This window comes from Mizuhopecten yessoensis, unplaced genomic scaffold (genome assembly GCF_002113885.1).
Source record: "Mizuhopecten yessoensis strain PY_sf001 unplaced genomic scaffold, ASM211388v2 scaffold10771, whole genome shotgun sequence".
NCBI lineage: Eukaryota > Metazoa > Mollusca > Bivalvia > Pectinida > Pectinidae > Mizuhopecten > Mizuhopecten yessoensis.
In genome coordinates, this window is record NW_018408713.1 from 1,897,218 (window position 1) to 1,920,231 (window position 23,014).

Sequence of the window (23,014 nt, forward strand, 5' to 3'; positions counted from 1 at the left end):
CCACCCCTCCAACTTGATAAACATGAGAAAACCGACAAGATCTGACAACTTGAAGAACTGTTCACAAGAGGATGAAATTTTGTTTGTAAAATGAATAAACATAAAGAAGATAACACCCGTCCCCTTTCCCCCATCTGTATAAATTAGGGGCTCCTGTGGATAGGTATACATAAAAAAATATTCCGGAGCCAGTTTCAACTTGATTTCCTTTCCTGCAATTCACTTACCGCATTGATTAGATATTGTAAATGATGACAAACACAGATTGTCAAAAATTAATTCATTCACCCCTGAAATTTCATAATGACCTATATTCCAACCTGTGAATTGGAAGATTTCAAATGTGTTTTCAGGGGTGAATGAGTTAACTTTACATACCAATCTGTTTTAGTGTCATAAAATTACACATTCATTTGATAACTTTTTCACTTCCAATGATATATCCTACTGGATGTGTAGTGTTCATATCTACCAACATGGACAGAAGTTATATAGTATCTAAATTTAACCGGTTTAAGGATATTTTTCAAATTGACTGGGGATGCAGTTCATATAGATATTAATACCCTCTTCACCAAATGTCACATACATGTATGCATGCTGTCACTATGGGCAGCTTATATTTACTAAACTTGATCAGTAGATAAACTTGAGTAGGAAAACAAAGATTATGCATATCAGGTTACTGCAGACTTAGTATTTAAGGGTGTACGATATGTATGCTACCTAATGCTTATAAACATACTGAAGAGTTCCACAATACTTAGTATTTAAGGGTGTAAGATATGTATGCTACCTAATACTTATAAACATTCTGAAGAGTTCCACAATACTTAGTATTTAATGGCGTACAGTATGTATGCTACCTAATACTTATAAACATTCTGAAGAGTTCCACAATACTTAGTATTTAAGGGTGTAAGATATGTATGCTACCTAATACTTATAAACATACTGAAGAGTTCCACAATACTTAGTATTTAAGGGCGTACAGTAAGATGCTACCTAATACTTATAAACATACTGAAGAGTTCCACAATACTTAGTATTTAAGGGTGTACGATATGTATGCTACCTAATACTTATAAACATACTGAAGAGTTCCACATGCACAATAAACCGGTATATTAAATGCATAATTTTTGACTTCATCACACAGAAGCAACACTCGGATTGAACATTGATGGTTATGACAAAAATAGAAATTCCTGTGTAATGTGCTATTTGTAGTTGTTACAGGACTCATTTTTAATGACAAAAAGGGGAAGTCTACCTGTTTTATTTAAAAATTCTTGTATATCTGAAGAAAGTTTTTATAATTTGAAGGGGGTTATGAAAATAGCAAGTCAACTATTAGCTTATAGATAGCTATCTTTTTGTTGACTTTCAAATTGACCAATCCATAGTTGTTGACTTTCAAATCGACCAATCAGGTGTCATAACAAATAAAGAAAAAGCAGAGGGAAAAAATAAAATGTTGTAGTCTTTCACATTAAATCAATGTATGCAGTATAATTTTATAGGCATGAGAAGTAAGCTTATATTAATTAAGGCACAAAATCTCTGATTTTAATTTGTTATTAAAATGTTTATTAATGTGAACAAAATAATGTATCCTACAATTTTATAATAAATCAATTGTAAGTCAGTCGTAATGGTTTAATTAAGTTTTATAATTTTATACTGTTTTATATATACATGTCCATCATTATTTGCGGTGATGTACATATGTTTCACGTGATTTAAGTACATTTACCGTGTTTAAACATTTATAGTACAATGTACATGTAAGTCTGCATACTTCACACATGTTTCCTAAGGCTTTATCTGTTCTAGACAACATGAGAACGGAAAGTTAATTTTTAATTAGCCATGTGCTGGTTTAATCAGTCTGTTTTAGCCTAAATTCACTAATCACGTTATCGCGACTGTTAAAGGTCCAGTCTTCGGTTGTTAATTATGTTAGGGTGTTCATACACAGATTAGCTCTGCTCATAAAGTCTCTTCCTTTGCTATTCTTTTTAGGGGGTTGTCTACTGGCCATGATGGAGGTGTGTATTATTTCGTGGACTGTGGAGACTGCAAGCTGACTAAATGGGCCTCTATATTGATTACTCGTCATTCCTTGGACTTCCTGGACCATTCATTTGTTGAATATAATCTTTGCTGTGAGTATTATATTATTGGCTTCATTAGTTTGGGCTAAAGACTCTTAAGTACAGTCAGTACACGAGAACTCAGTTTTACTTAGGTTCCCTGGAGCAATGCTTGCAACAATATGCCTATTTGACTAATTAAGAACCCATACCTTGTCCTTTTACAACTGTCCTTAGCTTATATGAGATAATATAAGTAAATATAAGGACAAGGGGAATTTGGATGTTCATGCAATACAGTGCTGATCCCATTAGGGTTCCTAATTAGTAAAAGAATAATATTAAGCAACTGACAACTGCAGATCTTGTGAAGAGCAACAACAATGACCGACTGTCTGTAACTACCACATGTATTATATATAACTACCATCTATCTATACTCTATATTACTGGTATATTACAACCACCTGTCTGTAACTACCGCATGTATTATATTTAACTACCATCTGTCTATATTACTGGTATATTACAACCACCTGTCTACCACATGTATTATATATAACTACCATCTATATATATATTACTCGTATATTACAACCACCTGTATGTAACTACCACATGTATTATATTTAACTGCCATCTATCTATATTACTGGTATATTCCAACCGACTGTCTATAACTACCACATGTATTATATATAACGACCATCTATCTATATATTACTGGTATATTCCAACCACCTGTCTATAACTACCACATGTATTGTATATAACTACCATCTATCTCTATATTACTGGTATATTACAACCGACTGTCAGTAACTACCACCTGTCTATAACTACCACATGTATTGTATATAACTACCATCTATCTCTATATTACTGGTATATTACAACCACCTGTCTGTAACTACCACATGTATTGTATATAACTACCATCTATCTCTATATTACTGGTATATTACAACCACCTGTCTATAACTACCACATGTATTGTATATAACTACCATCTATCTCTATATTACTGGTATATTACAACCGACTGTCAGTAACTACCACCTGTCTATAACTACCACATGTATTGTATATAACTACCGTCTATCTATATATTACTGGTATATTCCAACCACCTGTCTATAACTACCACATGTATTGTATATAACTACCGTCTATCTATATATTACTGGTATATTCCAACCACCTGTCTATAACTACCACATGTATTGTATATAACTACCGTCTATCTATATATTACTGGTATATTACATCCGACTGTCTATAACTACCACATGTATTATATATAACGACCATCTATCTATATATTACTGGTATATTCCAACCACCTGTCTATAACTACCACATGTATTATATATAACTACCATCTATCTATATATTACTCGTATATTACAACCACCTGTCTGTAACTACCACATGTATTATATTTAACTACCATCTATCTATATTACTGGTATATTACAACCGACTGTCTGTAACTACCACATGTATTATATTTAACTACCATCTATCTATATTACTGGTATATTACAACCGACTGTCTGTAACTACCACCTGTCTATATATAACTACCACATGTATTATATATAACTACCATCTATCTATATTACTGGTATATTACAACCGACTGTCTATAACTACCACATGTATTATATATAACTACCATCTATCTATATTCTATATTACTGGTATATTACAACCGACTGTCTATAACTACCACCTGTCTATAACTACCACATGTTTTATATATAACTACCATCTATCTATATTACTGGTCTATAACAACCGACTGTCTATAACTACCACATGCATTATATATAACTAAACCATCTATCTATATTACTGGTATATTACAACCGACTGTCTATAACTACCACATGTATTATATATAACTAAACCATCTATCTATATTACTGGTATATTACAACCGACTGTCTATAACTACCACATGTATTATATATAACTAAACCATCTATCTATATTACTGGTATATTACAACCAACTGTCTATAACTACCACATGTATTATATATAACTACCATCTATCTATACTCTATATTACTGGTATATTACAACCGACTGTCTATAACTACCACCTGTCTATAACTACCACATGTTTTATATATAACTACCATCTATCTATATTACTGGTCTATAACAACCGACTGTCTATAACTACCACATGCATTATATATAACTAAACCATCTATCTATATTACTGGTATATTACAACCGACTGTCTGTAACTACCACATGTATTATATATAACTAAACCATCTATCTATATTACTGGTATATTACAACCGACTGTCTATAACTACCACATGTATTATATATAACTAAACCATCTATCTATATTACTGGTATATTACAACCAACTGTCTATAACTACCACATGTATTATATATAACTACCATCTATCTATACTCTATATTACTGGTATATTACAACCGACTGTCTATAACTACCACCTGTCTATAACTACCACATGTTTTATATATAACTACCATCTATCTATATTACTGGTCTATAACAACCGACTGTCTATAACTACCACATGCATTATATATAACTAAACCATCTATCTATATTACTGGTATATTACAACCAACTGTCTGTAACTACCACATGTATTATATATAACTACCATCTATCTATACTCTATATTACTGGTATATTACAACCGACTGTCTATAACTACCACCTGTCTATAACTACCACATGTTTTATATATAACTACCATCTATCTATATTACTGGTCTATAACAACCGACTGTCTATAACTACCACATGCATTATATATAACTAAACCATCTATCTATATTACTGGTATATTACAACCGACTGTCTGTAACTACCACCTGACTATATCGACCAACTGTCTATATCTACAACCTGTCTATAACAACTGTCTGGTTATAACAACAACAACCCTTAATAACTACCACCTGTCTATATCCACCAACTGTCTGTAACTACCACCTGTCTATATCAACCAACTGTCTGTAACTACAACCTGTCTATAACAACTGTCTGTCTATAACAACAACAACCCTCAATAACTACCACCTGTCTATATCCACCAACTGTCTGTAACTACCACCTGACTATACCAACCAACTGTCTATATCTACAACCTGTCTTTAACAACTGTCTGTCTATAACAACAACCCTCAATAACTACCACCTGTCTATATCAACCAACTGTCTATTTCTACAACCTGTCTATAACAACAACAACCCTCAATAACTACCACCTGTCTATTTCAACCAACTATCTATATCTAGAACCTGTCTATAATAACTGTCTGTCTATAATTTAAACAACCCTCCATAACAAATGTCTATATTATAATTATCTGTCTATACAATCAACTATCTATATATACAACCTGTCTTTAATAACTGTCTGTCTATAACTAAAACAACCCTCCATAACAAATGTCTATATTATAACCACCTGTCTATAACAGTCAACTATCTATATCTCCAACCTGTCTATAACAATCATCTGTCTATAATAATCAACTGTCTATAACAATCAACTGTCTTTATCTACAACCTGTCTTTATCTACTACCTGTCTACAACAATCCTCTGTATATAACAATAACCGTCGATATCTTCAACCTTTTCTTTATCCCAAATGCAAGGTCCTTGGATACTATACATACATTGTGTGTGTAGGTTAGTCCTTGAAAACTTGGGGCTCGACTAGCTATATTTTTCTCATTTGGAGTTTTCTGAGCTTCATGATTTGTACATGTAGCTGTTGTATAGGATTTAACAACTGTCAAACAAAACTTCTGATGTTTAATACCCGAACAAAGGTGCTGAAAATTATCAGATTGATTTTCTTTCAAAATGCTAGCTAGCACCTAATTAAATGAATTTCAGTATCAATGATCCCAGACCACTGCCAAAACCTGTACCTACACATTGGAAACTATTTTATCTGACATGACTATAGATTCTAGAAAATATTTCTGAAAAAAAAGCCATACCTAGTAGGACTTCTTTTTTTAAAATCAAAAAAGATGAAATAAGAGAGATAGACTCGCCTTTGAAAACTTTATAAAGGGTATATTGATATTTCAACTCTATAAATATATATGGGCATTTTTTTTGTGTGAATTTCATTTAACATTAGATTTTAAGCTAATGTAAATGTAATGTAATGTATATACATCTGTATATAATTATAATGATATCCATGGGACCATCAATTTCTGATTTGAAAAATGTTTTCAGTAAAAATCCAAAACTTAAGGTCAGTATCAGTTTTCTTAGGTACTATACAAAACACACCTACAGGTTTATGATGTATATAAGTCTACAATTTTTTTCTGTTGATATTGGAAACAGGCAATATGTTATAAGTCAGGGTTTGATCTGGACAGCTTCAGAATAAGTATACAGTGTTAAATATAAAAAAAACCTTTATACAAGTTGGTCGCTCAAACAGGCAGTATAATAAATATGATACTTTTTTGCTGCCACCAGGAATTGTTTTGCTTCAACTTAGTACGGAATGATATTGATATGAACATGTGTATCACACTACACCTATTGTACGTACCTATTGTAGCTTGATGTAAAATTAAATGACGGATACGAAACATAAGTACCTGTCTTTTTTCTCCAGCAGTTACACTAGAAACACAAATTATATTTGTTTGGCCCGATTATATGATCAATACATGCTTCAGTGGCAGAACATTTCTATCTGATAGATCAGTGTGATAGAATTAGTGAATTCTTTTATTTGTAAGTTTGGTTTGGTTTAGTATTGTTTAACGTCCTATCACAAGCTATGGTCATTTAAGGACGGCCTTTCCTTTGTGCAAGATGCATGCGTGTAGTGTATGCGTATGTGTTTTGGGAGGCTGCGATATGTTCGTGTTTGTCTCCGTGTGATAGCGCAGAACTGATGCCGACTTTATAGTGCTACCTCACTGAAACATACTGCCGAAGACACCTAGCAGGACACCCGACCCGGTCACATTATATTGACAACGGGCGAACCAGTCGTCCCACTCCCAAATTGCTGAACGTTAAGCAGGAGTAGAAACTACCATTTTTAGTTCACCTGGCCCCCAAGTGAGCTTATGGCATCGTGCGGCGTCCGGCGTCAACTTTTTACTTTTAAACAACTTCTTCTCAGTAAGCAAAAGGCCTAGGGTTATGATATTTGGCCAGAAGCATGCTGGGATGGAGGGCTACCAAGTTTAAACAAATAAATGACCTTCATTAATTTTCAAGGTCATAGGGGTCAAATATGTTAAAATCTTTAAGCAACTTCTTCTGAATAACCGAGAGGCCTAGGGTGGTGATATTTAGCCAGTAACATGCTGGGGTGAAAGGCTACCAAGTTTGTTCAAATAAATGACCTTCATCCATTTTCAAGGTCACAGGAGTCAAATATGTTAAAATCTTTTAAACAACTTCTTATGAATACCCAAGAGGCCTAGGGTGATGATATTTAGCCAGTAACATGCTGGGGTGAAAGGCTACCAAGTTTGTTCAAATAAATGACCTTGACTTATATTCAAGGTCACAGGGGTCAAATAAGGTTAAAACTTTTACACAACTATTTCTGAATAACCAAGAGGCCTAGGGTAATGATATTTGACCAGTAACATGCTGGGATGAAGGGCTACCAAGTTTGTTCAAATAAATGACCTTGACTTATATTCAAGGTCACAGGGGTCAAATAAGTTTAAAACTTTTACACAACTATTTCTGAATAACCAAGAGGCCTAGGGTGATGACATTTGGCCATTTACATGCAGGGATGAAGGGTTACCAAGTTTGTTTAAATGAATAATCTTCGCCCATATTCAAGGTCACCGTGGTCAATATATGTTTAAATCTTTAAATGATTTGTTCTGTATAACCAAAAAGTCCAGGGTAATGATATTTTGCTAGAAGCATGCTGGGTTGGAAGACTATAAATTCTGTTCAACCTAATATCCTTGTTTGATATTCAAGGTCACGGGTGTCATATGTTTAAATATTTTAATAGGTTCTTATTAATCAAACACCAATATTCTGCCTGTAGTTGTATTGTAGTCCACTTTTAAGATAACAAGTGTGAAATTAATACCAGGTGAGCGATTCAGGCCCATTGGGCCTCTTGTTATAGACTCTGGTATGTCTCGGCCAGGGGACAGGGAGGAGTTCATCATGATGTTTGTACTGGGCTGTTTGTCCACTCTGCTGTAGAGGACTTTTCCATCAGATCCACTGCTACTTAATCTCTCTCACACACACACACAGTCTGGTTTGAGTTGGGGTATATACATTAAGCCCACCCCCTACTTTTGACATGTTTTCATGCACAGGCCTCCTTAACTTAAAGGTATTGTGTGCTTGCAAATAAAGTTGCAAAAAAGTTGCAAGACATCTTAGTCCAACATTTTAAGCTTCTAATTTTGTGGGGTCTTTTTTAAATAACAGTTTTAACTTAATATTCTCAAACATATTTAAACTCACTGAATACTGCTTTTTCTTCAAATGGTCACAAATTCTAACACAAATGGACAAAAAATGTGGACAGACGTCTGTAATTTGGCCCTGAGCTAGATGATGTACTGAACGTACTAGTCTCAACTCAAATTTCACTGGTTCAGCTATTTTCATAGACTTCTATCTCACCTGACCCAAAGCTAAGGGCATATGTCTTCAGGTATCAAATTCGTTTGAAAGTGAACTTAGATTTATTGTATGGTATTGTATTTGTCAAACTTTTTAAATTAAACAATGTCTGGTATTTCATCATTATTGACTGTTTAATTCCTGTATAAGAAGCATGAACAAAACAAAAGGGAAAAGAAAACTTAAAATTTTGTTTGTAAAGAAATAAAGACACATAAGTGCACATACATTTGAGAAAGAACTTTCTCATTCATTATCTTAGTATGTTTTAGTTGTCTATTGTACTCAAGCTCCCCGCAGTGACATGAAGTGGGGGAGGGTTAACTATATATGCTGGAATCATTTAAAGTGTACGTCCATCTGTCCATCCATCTTTCTGTCTGTGGAACGAAGTTTGTCTGGCAATCTACTTAAAATTATATCTTGGCATCGTTCCCGTTTACTGATATGTCTCGCTACATATCAGTAAATGGGAGCGATGCCAAGATATAATTTTAATTAGATTGTTTATTTGATGAACCGCTGCTTATTTGACACATGACCAGTATCTTCAATGATTTAATTATTTTTAATTGTGATGATTTTTTATGAGTTATGTCCCTTTTCTGATATCTTTCTATAAGGTTTTGTCCGGAGAACTGTTACGTGCCTTCTTCACTGATATCAATGAAACTTAAAATTGTTATGCATGGTCATGAAGTACTCTTTATGCAAGTAGTTGTGTGCTTGTGATTACTGACTATTTCAACAGGAGTTATGCCCCCTTTTATAAAATGTATTTTTTGTAAATTTTATTTGAAGTGATGATAATACTGCTTAACTTCTCTGTCGATATTTATGAAATTTGGTCAAATGGTTGGTACCCAATGGGTAGTTGGGCAGTTGCAATTTACTTTTTAGTTCAACTAATTTTTATGTCATAGTTTTTCCCCTTCTCTGACTTTATGTCAGGGTATTAGTCATTATACATGTATATTATACTATATAATGTATAAATATATCTGTATACATATATAGTAAGCCTGTGGCTTAAGTTCTAGATTTCACAAACCAGTGAAATCATCAGAATTTCCAATATGCCTATCGAATGTAAATCTGTAAATATGCAATAGATAACCTTAGTGAACCAACTCGTTGTAAATTGTGGAAATTCTTGCAATGACCTACAGCTAAGTGCTTTCATTATTCACCAGAAAATATATTTATATATGTATGTCTCAAAAATATGTTTTTTCTTTGCATAACTTGTTTTCGCTTTATTTCAGAATTATTGCCATGTTCTGTGTAGTGTCAGCTGGGAATGAATAGGAATGGATGAGCTAGCAACAAGTCATTTACAAAGGGACACAGCCAACAAAACTTCAATGCAGACCAGCTAAGCAATCAGTGTCACATGTTTATTGACAAACTGTGGTCATATTCTCATAATCGCCATATCCCTTCATCAACAATTCATCGAGTTATAATCCATGGGATCTTCCTAGTCTATTATCCTAGGACAGCTGTTACACGACAGTGACTGACAAATCTATATACATGGCTGTAGACCATATGTACTGCCATACCCTCCGAACCTGCATGTCGTCTAAGGCTCCTGGAGATTGTCACACTTTCTGGGGATAACCTATAGCTCCTTGGTACCTGCACCTGAAAGGAACTAAGGGCATTTGCTTTAAATTAATCTAGACAATCTCCATATACCTGTGTCTGATGATATATGTATGAATCCAAGGCAATTATACTGTGATTTATGGTCATGTTGCAACTTAATGAATTGCAAATTTTGAGTAAGAAGTAGCCCAGGGGTCATTTGGCGAATTTACATGGTTGTCATTGAGTGAAATACACTGCAAGGCAACTTTTCACGTCATCATCTGGAGATTAGAGCCAGGGAATATTTGAATATCATCTTTTACGAGCCATCCATTCTTATCTGTGGTGTTTTTCACTGAAGAAAATTAAAAACCAAATACACAAATTGCGTAGCATGTTAATGATTGCAGGCAGATACAATGTGCTTATTCGAGGTGTGCAAGTGAGATAGAGAAGAAAGCTCTGTGTTCAATGCAGTCATTCACGTATAAGAAAAAAAAGCGAGCAAATCAGTCATTGTTAGGGACACTTGGAGAAATGAAGGTTCACCCAACCCGACTTATCAGAACCCTGTTCATGGTCATTCTCGTTCTTTTTGTCTTCCTCAACATGCATGTGCTGATGCATTTTGAACCGCGAAACGGTGACGAAATAAACATATCACTGCTCCGAAAGCTCCGTCACCAAGGCAACTGGGGAGACACGGCACATGTGCAAACACACTTGTCCGAGCTCAGTGATGCCAAAAACGCCAATGATTCCAGCGGATTAGAGGTTTTTATACCCATCAACCAATATAACAAAACATTCCTTCACCGTGATATTGAGGAGAGCAACCTGACTCAGATTCATCTTGAAATTGAACGAGCCAATCGGGAACAGTTTATACACAACCTTAATAAGTTTGGCCTGAAACTCAAGGCGGATAGCTTGGTTATAGTGGTACAAGTTCATGACAGATCGCAATACCTCCAGATACTGATAGATTCTTTACGAAAAGTAAATCAAATCAAAGACTCGCTGTTAATATTTAGTCATGATGTTTATTCGGATGAATTGAATAAAATCATACATTCAGTGGATTTTTGTCCGGTAAGTATTTTTAGTTTTGTGTTTGGTAATTCATGTAAATTGCGGTATATATTTGCCATATGTATATATATATATCCAACTTTTGTAGCTATCCCATATTATTTATGTATATATAGAAATTATTTATAACATAACACTGTAAAAATGCAAAATATGTACATGTTTATCCTCGCATAAAAGTACGATCAAACTAAGTCAGTCTGACAGTCTGAGAAATTTAGAGTGAAATGTAGATGATCTCTAGTATATTGACATTATATCCCTGTCCAGGTATAAAAATTCAACTGGTTGAGTAAATAATTGATCATGATTTCTGACAATTTCTTCACGCTCTGTGGGAGTTTTCACCTCATAAAAATAACCTCACCAAAATAGAACTAATGTTGTTGTAATATTTCTATTTTGGACCATTTGTTTGATAAGCTTGTTTGATTTAGTGTTTTAAATATCTAATATAATATTTTATTCTTCCATTTATGTTTTGATCAATATTTCTAATTTTTAAAAGTCATATGCATCAGTGTAGACTATAAAATATAAAATAATAATTTCAAAATAAATGTTTAAATTTGGTTCAATATACAGATGTTGAATGTTATTTTGAAAAAGCGTGCTTGATTTAGTGTTTTAAATATCTAATATATTATTTTATTCTTCCATTTATGTTTCGATCAATATTTCTAATTTTTAAAAGTTATGCATCAGTATAGACTATAAAATATAAAATAATAATTTGAAAATAATTTTTTAAGTTTGGTTCAATATACAGATGTTGAATGTTATCAGGAAATGATTGAATTTCAAAATAACTTGGTAATTCAAACTATAGCGGAATACATTGCCTGTAGCATAATTGACGCAAATATAGCCTCTCATTTAGGAAATGTTAGTTATTTGTACACGTACGTGTATAAATAAATTTTTGAAATGTGACTTGAAACTATTTCCTTGGAGCTATTAGAGTATCATCAGCAGTGAGTTTTATTAAAATTGCTTTTAGAATAAATAATTGCTTTTAGAATAAATAACGATGTACTCATTCACCCCTGAAGAGACATTTGAACCCTTCCGATTCAATGGTTGGAATAGTCCATTATGAAAGGTTTAGTACCAGAAGATTGGGTTCTTTAAATGAGTTGTCCTATGGTATTTATTTAAAACTCACCTGGTCCAAGGGACCTGTGATAATGATCGAGCTTATTCTGTGGTACAGCATCCGTCGCCACTGAGTCAACTTTTACTTTCAACAAATAAAATGTTTCTGTTTATTGTATCAATCCTTGTACTTTGTAGTGATTGTATGTTTACTGATCCAGTACACAGACAAATTTATTTAAAAAAAATAATGTACAAGTTTCTTGATTTCTTTCAGGTAATGCAAATATATTTTCCTATTACACTTCAATTACATCCCAAAGAATTTCCTGGTCAGGATCCCAACGACTGTCCACGGGACGTGAAAAAGGAAGAGTAAGAGGATTTCTTTTTGATTGAATTTAATAGTGTTTAGTATATCAGTATAGAAAGTAACAAGGAATAAGTAATTTCTTGTTTACCTTTCAATTAATTAATTAATTAATTAATTCTAGATACTAATTAACAATCATATTGGGCATGGCAATGCAAGGAGATTCATATTACCATACTAAGGCAAGAAATTAATTTTGAATACCACTTGTCAGTTCGGTTAGTAGTTTCCAATTTTTACTAGTCCATGTGCAGATTCAACTTACCCAATATTATTTAACAAGATTAGCATTATCAAATTGTGACCAGCCAATCTGGCTAGTAGTTTTGAGAACCACTAGTCCAGCTGGAGATTTCACTAGTCTCAGACTATCAGAATACCCTTATTGTCTAGCACTGCAGTAGTCCAGCTGGAGATTTCATTAGTCTCAGACTATCAGGCTACCCTTATTGTCTAGCCCTGCAGTAGTCCAGCTGGAGATTTCACTAATCTCAGTCTATCAGGCTCCCCTTATTGCCTAGCCCTGCAGTAGTCCAGCTGGAGATTTCACTAGTCTTAGCATATAGGGCTACCCTTATTGTCTAGCCCTGCAGTAGTCCAGCTGGAGGTTTCACTAGTCTCAGACTATCAGAATACCCTTATTGTCTAGCCCTGCAGTAGTCCAGCTGGAGATTTCACTGGTCTCAGACTATCGGGCTCCCCTTATTGTCTAGTCCTGCAGTAGTCCAGCTGGAGATTTCACTGGTCTCAGACTATCGGGCTCCCCTTATTGTCTAGCCCTGCAGTAGTCCAGATGGAGATTTCACTAGTCTCAGACTATCAGGCCTACCCTTATTGTCTAGCCCTGCAGTAGTCCCGCTGGAGATTTCACTAGTCTCAGTCTATCAGGCTCTCCTTATTGTCTAGCCCTGCAGTAGTCCAGATGGAGATTTCACTAGTCTCAGACTATCAGGCTCCCCTTATTGTCTAGCCCTGCGCGCAGTAGTCCAGCTGGAGATTTCACTAGTCTCAGTCTATCAGGCTCTCCTTATTGTCTAGCTCTGCAGTAGTCCAGCTGGAGATTTCACTAATCTCAGTCTATCAGGCTCCCCTTATTGCCTAGCCCTGCAGTAGTCCAGCTGGAGATTCCACCAGTATCAGACTATCGGGCTACCCTTAATGTCTAGCCCAGCAGTAGTCCAGCTGGAGATTTCATTAGTCTCAGACTATCAGGCTATCCTTATTGTCTAGCCTTGCAGTAGTCCAGCTGGAGATTTCACTAGTCTTAGACTATCGGGCTACCCTTATTGTCTAGCCCTGCACTAGTCCAGCTGGAGATTTCACTAGTCTCAGACTATCAGGCCTACCCTTATTGTCTAGCCCTGCAGTAGTCCAGATGGAGATTTCACTAGTCTCAGACTATCAGGCCTACCCTTATTGTCTAGCCCTGCAGTAGTCCAGATGGAGATTTCACTAGTCTCAGACTATCAGGCTACCCTTATTGTCTAGTCCTGCAGTAGTCCAGCTGGAGATTTCACTAGTCTCAGACTATCAGGCTCCCCTTATTGTCTAGCCCTGTAGTAGTCCAGCTGGAGATTTCATTAGTCTTAGACTATCGGGCTACCCTTATTGTCTAGTCCTGCAGTAGTCCAGCTGGAGATTTCACTAGTCTCAGACTATCGGGCTACCCTTATTGTCTAGTCCTGCAGTACTCCAGCTGGAGATTTCACTAGTCTCAGTCTATCAGGCTCCCCTTATTGTCTAGCCCTGCAGTAGTCCAGCTGGAGATTTCACTAGTATCAGACTAATGGGCTACCCTTATTGCCTAGCTCTGCGCGCAGTAGTCCAGCTGGAGATTTCACTAGTATCAGACTATCGGGCTACCCTTATGGTCTAGCCCTGCAGTAGTCCATCTGGAGACTTCACTAGTCTCAGACTATCAGGCTACCCGTATTGTCTAGCCCTGCAGTAGTCCAGCTGGAGATTCCACTAGTATCAGACTATCGGTCTACCCTTATTGTCTAGCCCTACAGTAGTCCAGCTGGAGATTTCACGAGTATCAGACTATCAGGCTACCCTTATTGTCTAGCCCTGCAGTAGTCGAGCTGGAGATTTCACTAGTCTCAGACTATCAGGCTACCCGTATTGTCTAGCCCTGCAGTAGTCCAGCTGGAGATTCCACTAGTATCAGACTATCGGGCTACCCTTATTGTCTAGCCCTACAGTAGTCCAGCTGGAGATTTCACGAGTATCAGACTATCGGGCTACCCTTATTGTCTAGCCCTGCAGTAGTCCAGCCGGAGATTCCACTAGTATCAGACTATCACGCTACCCTTATTGTCTAGCCCTACAGTAGTCCAGCTGGAGATTCTATTAGTATCAGACTATCGGGCTCCCCTTATTGTCTAGCCCTGCAGTAATCCAGCTGGAGATTCCACTAGTATCAGACTATCACGCTACACTTATTGTCTAGCCCTGCAGTAGTCCAGCTGGAGATTTCACTAGTACCAGACTATCGGGCTCCCCTTATTGTATAGCCATACAATGAATAAATGCATATAGCATTATCCTTTATTGCATTCTCCCTTACCATTGCAGAGCTTTAAAGAAAAAATGCAATAATGCAGCATTTCCAGACAAATACGGACATTACAGAGAGCCGAAGTATTGTCAGACCAAGCACCACTGGTTATGGAAAGTAAGTACATCGGTGAAATAGTCACCCTGTATCTGTATTCTCTATACTTGTCCTGTGTGATAGTTTTGAAAATTCTATCGATTCTTCATTTTTATCACCATCCCCATCACCATCAATATGGGACTTTATCAATGCTTTGACACCTATTTCCACTTGCTGTGAAGCCTCCCATTGCTATGTGTAAAGATGACAGTGCGGCTGTGAAGCCTCCCATTGCTATGTGTAAGGATGACAGTGCGGCTGGGAAGCCTCCCATTGCTATGAGTAAAGATGACAGTCCGGCTGTGAAGCCTCCCAGTGCTATGTGTCAAGATGACAGTTCGGCTGTGAAGCCTCGCATTGCTATGTGTAAGGATGACAGTGCGGCTGTGAAGCCTCCCATTGCTATGTGTAAAGATGACAATGCGTCTGTTTCCAGACTTTATAAATGCTTTGACACCATTTTGTCAGGTGACAACAATCGTGACGTCACCTCTGTTAGTGACAATGCTTAAGTCAGTGACTTAATTGTTCTAAGAATTTCATAAAATGGCGTCAGAAGAGTGTAATTACTTAATAAAGCTTGACGACCTATTGGTGACGAGCTGAAGTATAGCACTGTCAGGCTTCATTAGGTTAGACAGCAATATTAACGCAGGTTAAAGGATTAAAACTTCATTCGTATAAAACATTAATGGTTTAAATAAATACAGAGAAAGATCTGTGTGTTAGTATTTGGAGCCATATTCTTTTCATGATATTAAGTGAACTGCAGAGGGGTAATTGTGGAAAGTATATGATTGATCAGAAAAACATTTAATAAAGATAAAAGATATTGTTTGAAAATTTGCTTCTTTGAAGATCAAAAATTTCAACAAGTAATTCCCGAAATAAGGAAAGCTTTTCATTAGCATTTATATCTAGGAGACAACTGTCAATATCCATTACGGAAAACAACAAAATTGTACATTATATTGATCATACATGAAGTTTTGCAAAGTGGTAGATTATTTATAATGTGTCTATTATAAGATTTCAAGGTTCTGTATCCTGAAATATTTGATGTTGACAGTTGGACCGTGTGTTTGATAAGCTAGAAGTGATGAAGAACTACACGGGCCATGTATTGCTGCTGGAGGAGGATTACTACGTGGCTCCAGACATCATCACTGTTATACAAATGATGAATAACTTAAAGAAAAGGTCAGTATACCTCTCACAGGGGTCAGTAGTACTGTGGTCAGTATATCTCTCATAGTGGTCAGTAGTACTGTGGACAGTTAATCTTTCTATCAGTGGTCACTAGTACTGTGGTCAGTTTACCTCTTTCAGTGGTCACCAGTACTGTGGTCAATTAATCTCTATCAGTGGTCACCAGTACTGTGGTCAGTTTACCTCTCAGTGGTCACCAGTACTGTGGTCAGTTTAACTAACAGTGCAGTACTGTGGTCAGTTTACCTGTCTCAGTGGTCACCAGTACTGTGGTCAGTTTACCTGTCTCAGTGGTCACCAGTACTGTGGTCAGTTTACCTCTCTCAGTGGTCACCAGTACTGTAGTCAGTTTACCTCTATCAGTGGTTACCAGTACTGTGGTCAGTTTACCTCTCTCAGTGGTCACCATTACTGTGGTCAGTTTATCTCTCTTTCAGTGGTCACCATTCCTGTGGTCAGTTTATAATTACCTCTCAGTGGTCACCAGTACTGTGGTCAGTTACCTGTCTCAGTAGTCATCAGTACTGTGGTCAGTTTACCTCTTTCAGTGGTCACCAGTACTGTGGTCAGTTTACCTCTCAGTGGTCACCATTACTGTTGTCAGTTTATCTCTCTCAGTGGTCACCTGTACTGTGGTCAGTTTACCTCTCTCAGTGGTCACCAGTACTGTGGTCAGTTTACCTCTATCAGTGGTCACCAATACTGTGGTCAGTTTACCTCTCTCAGTGGTCACCAATTCTGTGGTCAGTATAACTCTCTCAGTGGTCACCAATACTGTGGTCAGTTTACCTCTATCAGTGGTCACCAATACAGTGGTCAGTATAACTCTCTCTGTGGTCACCAATACTGTGGTCAGTATACCTCTCTCAGTGGTCACCAGTACTGTGGTCAGTTTCCCTCTATCAGTGGTCACCAATACTGTGGTCAGTTTACCTCTCTCAGTATACCTCTCATAGTGGTCAGTAGTACTGTGGACAGTTAATCTTTCTATCAGGGGTCACTAGTACTGTGGTCAGTTTACCTCTTTCAGTGGTCACCAGTACTGTGGTCAATTAATCTCTCTATCAGTGGTCACCAGTACTGTGGTCAGTTAGTGGTCAGTTTACCTCTCTCAGTGGTCATCAATACTGTGGTCAGTTTACCTATCTCAGTGGTCACCAATTCTGTGGTCAGTATACCTCTCTCAGTGGTCACCAGTACTGTGGTCAGTTTCCCTCTATCAGTGGTCACCAATACTGTGCTCAGTTTACCTCTCTCAGTGGTCACCATTCCTGTGGTCAGTTTACCTCTATCAGTGGTCACCAGTACTGGTGTCAGTTTACCTCTATAAGTGGTCACCAATACTGTGGTCAGTTTACCTCTATCAGTGGTCACCAATACTGTGGTCAGTTTACCTCTATAAGTGGTCACCAGTACTGTGGTCAGTTTACCTCTCAGTGGTCACCATTACTGTTGTCAGTATAACTCTCTCAGTAGTCACCAGTACTGTGGTCAGTTTACCTCTATCAGTGGTCACCAATACAGTGGTCAGTATAACTCTCTCTGTGGTCACCAATACTGTGGTCAGTATACCTCTCTCAGTGGTCACCAGTACTGTGGTCAGTTTCCCTCTATCAGTGGTCACCAATACTGTGGTCAGTATAACTCTCTCCGTGGTCACCAATACTGTGGTCAGTATAACTCTCTCCGTGGTCACCAATACTGTGGTCAGTATAACTCTCTCCGTGGTCACCAATACTGTGGTCAGTATAACTCTCTCAGTGGTCTCCAATTCTGTGGTCAGTTTACCTCTCTCAGTGGTCACCATTACTGTTGTCAGTTTATCTCTCTCAGTGGTCACCAGTACTGTGGTCAGTTTAACTCACAGTGCAGTACTGTGGTCAGTTTACCTGTCTCAGTGGTCACCAGTACTGTGGTCAGTTTATCTCTCTTTCAGTGGTCACCATTCCTGTGGTCAGTTTATAATTCCCTCTCAGTGGTCACCAGTACTGTGGTAAGTTTACCTGTCTCAGTGGTCACCAGTACTGTGGTCAGTTTATCTCTCTTTCAGTGGTCACCATTGCTGAGGTCAGTTTATAATTACTACCTCTCAGTGGTCACCAGTACTGTGGTCAGTTTAACTCTATCAGTGGTCACCAGTACTGTGGTCAGTTAGTGGTCAGTTTACCTCTCTCAGTGGTCATCAATACTGTGGTCAGTTTACCTCTCTCAGTGGTCACAGGTACTGTGGTCAGTTTACCTCTATCAGTGGTCACCAATACTATGGTCAGTTTACCTCTATCAGTGGTCACCAGTACTGTTGTCAGTTTACCTCTATAAGTGGTAACCAATACTGTGGTCAGTTTACCTCTCTGTGGTCACCAATACTGTGGTCAGTTTACCTCTCTAAGTGGTCACCAGTACTGTGGTCAGTTTACCTCTCTCAGTGGTCACAGGTACTGTGGTCAGTTTACCTCTATCAGTGGTCACCAGTACTGTGGTCAGTTTACCTCTATCAGTGGTCACCAGTACTGTGGTCAGTTAACCTCTATCAGTGGTCACCAATACTGTGGTCAGTTTACCTCTATAAGTGGTCACCAGTACTGTGGTCAGTTTACCTCTATCAGTGGTCACCAGTCCTGTGGTCAGTATAACTCTCTCAGTAGTCACCAATACTATGGTCAGTTTACCTCTCTCAGTGGTCACCATTACTGTTGTCAGTTTACCTCTCTCAGTGGTCACCAATACTATGGTCAGTTTACCTCTCTCAGTAGTCATCAGTACTGTTGTCAGTTTAACTGTCTCAGTGGTCATCAGTACTGAGGTCAGTTTAACTGTCTCAGTAGTCATCAGTACTGTGGTCAGTTTATAATTACCTCTCAGTTGTCAATAGTACTGTTGTCAGTTTACCTCTCTCAGTAGTCACCATTACTGTTGTCAGTTTAACTGTCTCAGTAGTCATCAGTACTGTGGTCAGTTTATAATTACCTCTCAGTTGTCAATAGTACTGTGGTCAGTTTACCTCTCTCAGTGGTCACCATTACTGTTGTCAGTTTACCTCTCTCAGTGGTCACTAGTACTGTGGTCAGTGTTACTCTCTCAGCGTTCACTAGTACTGCGGTCAGTTTTACTCTCTCAGAGGTCACCAGTACTGAGGTCAGTTTACTTCATGAACTGACCAAAGGTTAAAGCTGAGAAAGTGGTGGAAGCATATCCTTTTGTAGCACTTGGTTTTTACCTCTGTATCGTATATAGAGGGTGGTGACAGGCCTGGGGTGGGTGTGGGAGGTTTGATGTCTATATGTTTTAATGTCGTTTGACTTTCAATCATTAGCTCACCTGGCCCGAAGGGCCAAGTGAGCTTATGTCATGGTGCATTGTCCGTCGTCCGTCCGTCTGGCGTCAACTTTTTACTTTAAACAACTTCTTCTCAATAACCAAGAGGCCCAGACAGATGATATTTGGCCAGTAGCATGCTGGGATGAAGGGCTACCAAGTTTGTTCAAATGAATTACCTTGACCCACTTCCAAGGTCACAGGGGTCAAATGTCTTAAAATCTTCAAACAACTTCTTCTCAATAACCAAAAGGCCCAGGGTACTGATATTGGGCCTGTAGCATGCTGGGATAAAGGGCTACCAAGTTTTTTCGAATGAATGACCTTGACCAACTTTCAAGGTCACAGGGGTCAAATGTGATAAAATCTTCAAACAACTTATTCTCGATAACCAAAAGGCCGAGTTTTTTTGAATGAATGACCTTGACCAACTTTCAAGGTCACAGGGATCAAATGTCTTAAAATCTTCAAACAACTTCTTCTCAATAACCAAATGGCCAAGAGTACTGAAATTGGGCCTGTAGCATGCTGGGATGAAGGGCTACCAAGTTTGTTCAAATGAATGACCTTTTCCCACTTTCAACCTAATGTCCTTGTTCGACATTCAGGTCACAGGCGTCATATGTTTACATGTTTTAATAGGTTCTTATGAATCAAACACTGATTTTCTGCCTGTAGCTGTTATTTAGTCCACTATTAAGATTACAAGTGTGAGATTTATACCAGGTGAGCGATGCAGGCCCATTGGGCCTCTTTTTTTTTTCTTTTTTTTTTAGTTTTTATTTGAAGATTTGATTTTCTTTCATTTTCCCAGCATCTTTCAGGGGAATGCCGGAGTGGGGTCTCTTGTTTCAATTTTTTGACAATTTTAAGATTTAATTTGTCTTTATGTTTTTCAAGGCTGTGGTATTTTTTTTCTTATTTACAATAGCCTTCGAAGAGTTTTGGTAAAGTTCCATTTTACTTACCAATGTGTCCATATGCATGATGACAGAATTACATGTTAAATCAGAGAAATAATACATTGAACTGGTTTCTGTTGCAGGGATTGCAAAGAATGCAGAATGCTGACTGCTGGGAATTATGATAAAACCCAAAGTTTTGTGGTGAACTCTGGCAAGGTTTGTACCCTTTCGTTTATCCTTTTCATTGTCTTTATGAGGTGACCTCTGACCTTGTACTCCACTCTTGCTCACATAAGTTGTTGATCTCTGACCTTGAACTACTTTAGACTGAAAATAATTATCCTCTAACATTGAATTTAATCTTGCTTGTAACAAGCATTTTCATTGGCTTAAAAATTTATGTTATCAGCCCATAACGTAAAAAATGACGTCGCCGTTTGTAACATCGCTTTTGATTGGCTGATACTGCAGCGCAATAATTTCTAAGAGAAAAGAGTCCATCAATAAAAGTGGATTTCCACAGGGATTGTGTATAGTAGATTAAATTATAAGGATTAAGTTAAATATATTTTTCATGTTGTGGAGCTATAACACAAAAAAACGGAGTGTACTCTCATCATAAACCGCTTCGCGGTTTATTTAGAGTTAACTCCGGTTTTTTGTGTTATATCTCCATAGCATGAAAAATATATTCAAGTTAATCCTTAAATATCTTGAATTCCCTCTCTTTACTGAAGATGGTGACCTGCTAACCTTGAATGTTGATGCTGACATTAGATGTTGACCTCTGACCTTGAATACCTATCCTGCTGTGCATTTGATTTTGACCCCCTGACCTTGAATACTTATCCTACTGAGTTACTGACCTTATGACCCCTGGATCTGAGTCTAACCTCTGACATTTTATGATGGATATATTTCAGGTGGAGTTGGCAACCTTCATCTCCTCTAGACATAACATGGGTATGACGTTTGCAAGAGATTTGTGGAATGAAATTAAAAAGTGTGCTCGGGTAAGTATAAATGGAAACAAATTAAGAAGCAATATTGTACTATACAGTCAAGTCTTGTAAATTCAGTCATCACTAATCCAGTTGTTCCAATATGCAGTAAGCTTTTAAGGGGATGTTGTGATGTGTTTTCTGAACAGAATTTGTTCCTGTAATCCAGCGGTCTGATAGCCCAGCCCCATTGGCTGGGAACAACAGGGGCTGGATTATTGAGTGTCCACTACATTAGCATGGCAAATGTGTGTGTTCATTTTTTGTAAATCGTAAACATATTTTTCTGTTGCTATGTAAGGAGAGGGCATTACCTAGCGAATACCTATACATACATGTCCTTCTTTTTAACACCTTTGGTATTCTTGTGTTGATATTATCAAGATTGATGGTAGCTCTTGATATACAACTAACTAAATTATTCAAATTTTAAACAATCGTCAGGTTTTTTTCAGTGAAACATTACAATGTATATCAGTTTGTTTTGTTTAATTTAAGTCTGACCTTTCTTCCAAAATGTTTGTCCGGGGCATATCTTCTATACTTTTTCACTTGGAGTAACCAGATATGGTATACAAGTACATGTGTGAATACTGGAGTGTCAGGTACAAAAAGTATGTCACTGTGACCTATGGTTTGACCTTTGACCTCTACTTTTGAAAAGTTTGTACAGGGCATATCATCTATACTATTTCACCTGGAGTAACCAGATTGTCTATATGCTAGTACATCTTGAGATGGCAGATTGTCAAGTACAAAAAGTACCTGGTAGGTCACTTGGACCTTTGCTTTGACCTTTGATCTCAACCTTTGAAAAAATATTTGTCTTTGGCGTATCTTAAGAACTATTTCACCTGGAGTAAACTGATTTAATATGAAAGTAAATCATTGGATGGCGGAGGCTTAAGTACAAGAAGTAGGTCATTGTGACCTATGTTTTGACTTTTGACCTTATCTTTAAAATAAGTTTATCTGAGGTATACAAGATCTTCTATATGACTTCGCT

At 37.2% G+C, this 23,014-nt stretch overlaps 1 protein-coding gene across 1 annotated transcript in view; it reads left to right on the forward strand.

Moving 5' to 3' along the window:
• LOC110462356 (alpha-1,6-mannosyl-glycoprotein 2-beta-N-acetylglucosaminyltransferase-like) overlaps positions 1 to 23,014 on the forward strand; it is a 53,667-nt gene that overhangs the window by 22,507 nt on the left and 8,146 nt on the right. Inside the window, exons 2-8 of the mRNA XM_021516290.1 lie at positions 2,026 to 2,168; positions 10,032 to 11,451; positions 12,824 to 12,921; positions 15,497 to 15,596; positions 16,648 to 16,778; positions 21,148 to 21,223; positions 21,931 to 22,020. Of these exons, the coding sequence (XP_021371965.1) occupies positions 10,831 to 11,451; positions 12,824 to 12,921; positions 15,497 to 15,596; positions 16,648 to 16,778; positions 21,148 to 21,223; positions 21,931 to 22,020 (1,116 nt within the window). The 5' untranslated portion in view covers positions 2,026 to 2,168; positions 10,032 to 10,830. The remainder of the gene's footprint in view (positions 1 to 2,025; positions 2,169 to 10,031; positions 11,452 to 12,823; positions 12,922 to 15,496; positions 15,597 to 16,647; positions 16,779 to 21,147; positions 21,224 to 21,930; positions 22,021 to 23,014) is intronic.